General features: G+C 29.4%; 1 protein-coding gene across 1 annotated transcript; it reads left to right on the top strand.

Moving 5' to 3' along the window:
- The first annotated feature begins 808 nt into the window (after positions 1-808).
- LOC108556027 (uncharacterized) lies at positions 809-3,567 on the top strand. Its single transcript, XM_017911939.1, has 8 exons — positions 809-852; positions 989-1,073; positions 1,150-1,482; positions 1,568-1,907; positions 2,014-2,098; positions 2,173-2,505; positions 2,580-3,007; positions 3,077-3,567. The coding sequence occupies exons 2-8, from the start codon at positions 993-995 to the stop codon at positions 3,520-3,522; spliced, it is 2,046 nt and encodes a 681-aa protein (XP_017767428.1). The 5' UTR covers positions 809-852; positions 989-992; the 3' UTR covers positions 3,523-3,567.
- Positions 3,568-5,591: the final 2,024 nt, after the last annotated feature.

The following is a 5,591-nucleotide window of genomic DNA, read 5'->3' as shown; positions in this document are numbered from 1 at the left end:
ATAAGATTGCTATAGAAAAGTGTTTTTCTGGCATAATATTCTTATTATTTTGTAATAAATATATACTAGCATAAGAAAGCCTAAAATATAAATTTTTTTATTAAGAAATTTTATTTACAATGTTTTCATAGGCGAAAAATGAATACGAAATGAAAAATAAATTAAAAGAAAAAAAAAACTACGTTATGGACGGGAATCGAACACCGATCCTCTAGGCATGGGAATTCTCGACTGTCGGCATAGGCCACAAGTCGACTTGAAAATTGTTGGGAATAAGTCTTTATTTATAGTAACAATAAAACTTTAATCGTAAATGTCCCAAAAACTATTGAATAATTGCGGCTATAATAATACATTTTCTTAAATTGCATGACAATATCTACAAACTTGCAAGGTTTCAACTAAATCGGTGACTCGATAAACTTGCACTCTCCTTGTTAGTTATAATATTTCAAAATATACTATTTGTATGCATAAAAATTGAAAATGGGATAGGAAATTGTAAAGACAGTATAGTTTATATTTGTTTGAATCGTAACACGGAAACAGAAAACATTTAAATTGTTTTGAAACGTATGACTATGATTTTAATCGCTTTTATGTGAAATAGGTAAAAATAAAAAAAACTAATTTTAAATCTAATGGTGTCGTTACGCATATGAAATACAAAGTATTTATTGGGTTATATGATAAATAATTTTAAAACCAAAAAGAATAAATCAGATATGTTTGTTACATTTTTTGTATAATACTGTGATAAAATGATTATTCAAAATTATTCAATCATACAAGATGGTGTATACATCGTAAGCGCCAGAATAAATATGCTGGCAAATATTACAACGTATTATGGTAAGGTATTTGATGCACGATGAAATGTATTGACCAAAATATTAGGTTAGACGAATTTTGTCCACATTGGTTGAAGACCAGTCTATACGTCTAAATATTTATTGAATATAAAACATATATTTTTCTATCATTTTAGCATAATGAGCAGCAAAATAAGTGCTGCGAGTAAAACTGTTGCCACGCGGAGTAATAAAAATATATTGGAAAATAATCATCAATTGGTAATTTATAATTTGACATTTTTATGGTTACAGATTTTTTTATTACATAAATTCTAACTATGCAATATATTTCTAGCCTACTACTGGGTTATCTTCAGGTGGCCTTGTTTCATATGATAATTGTAATACATTGATAGAAGTAATTGTAAAAGCTAAAGGTCACAAACGTACATCAACCATGGTCAGCAGCAGTCCAACTGGTCACAAAGCTGTAGAGGAGAAAAAAAGACCTGGCAGTAGTAGTGATTCTCACCAAAGTTGGGGCAGAGTTTTAAGAGAACAAAATAAAACGGTTATGAAACAAGGCTTACAACGATTGATGACAAGAACTCCAGGTTCAAAGTCATCAAAACATGGTTGTGAAATTAAAGAGACGAAGAAACAGTCTTTGAATCATCAAAAATCAGATGTTAGTATTATTTTTCATATTCATACTTTGCTAAATAAGGCATAAAATTATTCAAAAGTTAATTTAGTAATATCTTTCTCCGTAGTATAAACATTTAGATGAAATTCCTATTAAACAACCAGCTTCTCAGAAAAGAATAGAAGAACATATAAAATCCATACCGCATATTGCAAATCCATCAAGTACATCAATACCAAGCACTGTGGAGTCTATTATAGTTTATGATAAAGGGGTACAATGTGATGGATTATTTGATTACTCTGATGATAGATTTAGTGTGTTCAATCCAGTTCGTACATTAAGTTTTTTAATAAAGGAATTAGAACACTTAGTTAAGGATGATAAAGCTAATAAAATTCTTACTGATATGGAACAAGCACTACTTAGAGTAGCAGTGGAACCAAGCAAACCAGTTGTAGTGGTATGTTTACTAAAAATTATAGAAAACGTAATGTTAGAAATTTTGGATATTAGAATGTAATTATTTGTGGCAGGATTTAGAAGCTATGGCGCTCCGTGCTAAATTAGAAGCAACTACAACTCAATTAGAAGAAACAACTAGGCAAATGAATTCAATGTGTGAAGCATTACGCGATGAGAGAGATTCTTTACAACGGTATGTCTTTTACTAACAATGAGGGATAGCAATTTTTGTCATGCACTATTTTTATATGATTTATTTTAAATTAGACAAGTTCATAAACAAGTCTTATTATTAAACGAAGCTCGAGAAAGACAATTAGATTTAGAAACAACAATAAAGTCATTAAAACAGGAATTAGAAGAAAAAATAAAAACTGTTCAAGCTAAAGATAAAACAATAACTGAGTTAACAGAAGAAATTAAGGGTTACAAATTTTCTCAAAAAGTTGTAGCTGAGTTAAGAATGAATCTTGCAGAACAAACAGAACTTGCACGACAGAGGCATTTAGAGGTGCAGTATCTAACACTTGAAAAAGACAAACTTTCAGTTTTATCAACATACAAAGATTCGTTATTAAATGAACTTCGTAATGCAATCAAGTTAGTTGAATCATTTAATTTGACTTTAATTTAACAGCGTTATACGACAGTTATATTTTTATTTTATGCCATAGGGAATTGCAAAATCACATCGCTGACCAACTGAGTGGTTTAAAAGATATTTATGTCCACGAGGAAAGTTCAAATCCACAAATTTCATTGGTGCACAGAGGTCTTGCATGTTCATCACCTACTTCTACCTCTTCACATAATTCCAATATACATATTTCTTGGCGTGATATATCTGATATTTCTTTATCTACGGCGGATCACGATCCGACCCAAAAAAGAAATGTACAGAATTTTCTGCATAAAGCGGATAAAATATCAGCATTTTCAGAAACTCAAATTGAAAATTTAGAAAAGAAACGAACTAAGAATATTAAAGAATCTTCGACTAAGGATTCTGCTAATTTAGACTTCATTAGTTTACCTGGTGGAGAATCTTCACTTACACTTTTACCTTATAAAGATTTTGGTTGTACAGAGATGAGCAAATCAGGTAAATACATTCAACGTATATGTATTAAATATATCATGATCCGTTACATATGTAATATTTCCTTTTCAGTTAATAGAGGAATGGGTGACGTAGTAACGTCGAGTAATAAGAGAAGTGATAATTTAAGTAACTTCAAAAGTACCAATAAAATGCCATCATCGGAAAATTTACATTTATCTCTTGAAAAGGCTTATGAAAAAGAGACTGATGGAAAAGATTCACCTAGAAATAAAAAATTTTTGGAACCAAGTAAAAAACAAAGTTTTGGGAAAAAATCTATTGTAATCGAAGATACTGTTAATATACTAAAAGATAATTCGCCACATAATTTAATAGGTTCTACTATAACAGAACAATTTCAGAATATATTCCAAGACATAAGAATTCAAAGTAGAATGCCAATTAACGTACCAAGTCCACCAAGAAGTTATCCTCATCCTGAATGGAGCGATAGTACTTTACCTAGTATTAGTACCGCCTCGGACATAAATGTGATACATCCCAATGATACTTAAATTTTTATTAAATCTTTTATAAAAAAAAATATTTAATCTTATCAACCCAACAAATTATTTTTTATTCAGAAACATGATTTTGAAAAATGTTTAAATTAAATTATATTTTTATAAATTCAACGATATAATAGTATATTTTTAAATAATAATTTACAGGAAATGTACATGGTGTAAACTGTATTAATTTCTGACTCAACGTATATTTTCCCATTAGTATATATATATATACAATTTTAATTTGTAAATTTAAATAAAATTAGTACAAAATAATATATAATTTAAAAACAAGAGTTTGATTTCAGATATAAGTTATATTATTGCACGGCAGAAGGGAAGTTTTAAAAATTGCATGTAATTTCAAAAGTTACGTGCATTAATTGTACATAAGCTAAGAGACTATAATGGGGTAATAGCAATGTTAATACCAAATTACATAACACTGTATTTTCAATTTTCTATTACAACATAAAACGAATTTCGTAATTCAGTATGATACATAAAATAATCGAAGACTGAACATTCCTGAAGAATTAATTTAATGAATAATTTTAATAAATAAAATGAAATGTTCGTAATAAACAATACGTGTGTCATTGTTGATATTTCCATTTTCCTTAATATTAAATAAAAAATTCAAAGGATACAATATAAATATGACATGAAAAACCAGGTGTATATATATATATTTTTTATCACATATGTATATATACAAGTAAAGTATAATACTTATATTTTGTAAGTCTTAATAGGATTAAAAGGGAACATTTTAGTACACGTAAAACATTCATCAATTTTGCACAAAGACGTCTTGAAGTACATATACATGTTTCCCAGTAAGCGTGTATATGTGTACTCTCTCTTCACGAAAAATTCGATCTCTTTTTTTTTATGTTTATTTTCTTTTCTAGGGACCGAGAAACGTTCATTTGCTAACAACTATCATAATGCGAACACAGTCCTAATATTCGATGCGTGTAAAATAAGTAATGTCAATTTCGATACGAAAAAGACTGTTTTCGCATTTGAACGACTTCGATGAAGATTGTGATAAAATGTGAAATATTAAAAATGTTTATTTATACGCGTTAAATATCACGAGGGAACCTTCCTCGATTAAATTTCAAAACGGAATTTTATCTTATTTTCGTTACTTTTTACTCTCTTAAAATTATGAAAAATTACAAATTCGAGACTTTAATTTGTGTTCTCGCGCCGTTTCCCTATTCACCTATCAGATTCAAAATACGTTAAATTCGAAAACGATGCAAAATACTTGCGCCTTCGAAGAAAATTCCTTCGTACTTACGCGATATCGAAAGATTAAAGTTCCCTTGTCGGATACGTATACTTTCACGTACAGGTCAGTACGGTTGTCCTTACGGCATATTTAAGATGTTTTATAAACATAAACTATTTCTTAATGCGTCTCAATGGTCTTCATAATTAACCTTAGAAACAGTACTTTTAACTCATGATACAAAAGTCCTTATCCTAAGAAGAATATAGAAATCGAAGATTGACATCAGTAACAACTCTCGAATGAAACTTGCGCGAAAATTCGAAACACCTGCTGACATCTCGAATTGTCTTTTTACAGTGAGAGGGAAGTGCATAGAATAAACGAATCCATTATAGTTGCCGTAATTCGAAAATTTTCATCGACGTACATAAATACTTGCGTTCGTATATATTTCATTATTTGTCGTACGAAATTACCAATATCTCGGTAATAATCTACGATACATCACGAATCACAAATGTTTCGTTATTTTTACGTATTGATATCGTAATGACTCTGAGGTATTACGTACGTTCGTAATTTAAGAAAATCAGCATTCTTTGAACATTATTCCGAATGCTTATCGGGAAATATATTTTCAAATCTTATTCGATATTATAAACGAAATTTTCATTAATTCCACTTTGTAATCGATAATCCCTGTAGGAGATCATGGAATTAAGTAATCGACACCGATTGCCAATTAAACAAGCTTTACAACAACTTCGAACAGGAAAAAAGAAAATCGAAAATCGTTTGAATTTCGCGCTTTTTAATTGGCTATCGGTGG

This window comes from Eufriesea mexicana, unplaced genomic scaffold (assembly GCF_001483705.2).
Source record: "Eufriesea mexicana isolate 0111107269 unplaced genomic scaffold, ASM148370v2 scaffold294, whole genome shotgun sequence".
Lineage (NCBI taxonomy): Eukaryota > Metazoa > Arthropoda > Insecta > Hymenoptera > Apidae > Eufriesea > Eufriesea mexicana.
This window is presented reverse-complemented; position numbering and strand designations above follow the sequence as displayed.

Coding starts and splice junctions, on each gene's coding strand:
- LOC108556027 (XM_017911939.1), top strand. CDS start 993: ATGAGCAGCAAAATAAGTGCTGCGAGTAAAACTGTTGCCACGCGGAGT. Junction 1,483..1,567: donor TGAATCATCAAAAATCAGAT/GTTAGTATTATT, acceptor CTTTCTCCGTAG/TATAAACATTTAGATGAAAT. Junction 2,506..2,579: donor GAACTTCGTAATGCAATCAA/GTTAGTTGAATC, acceptor TTTATGCCATAG/GGAATTGCAAAATCACATCG.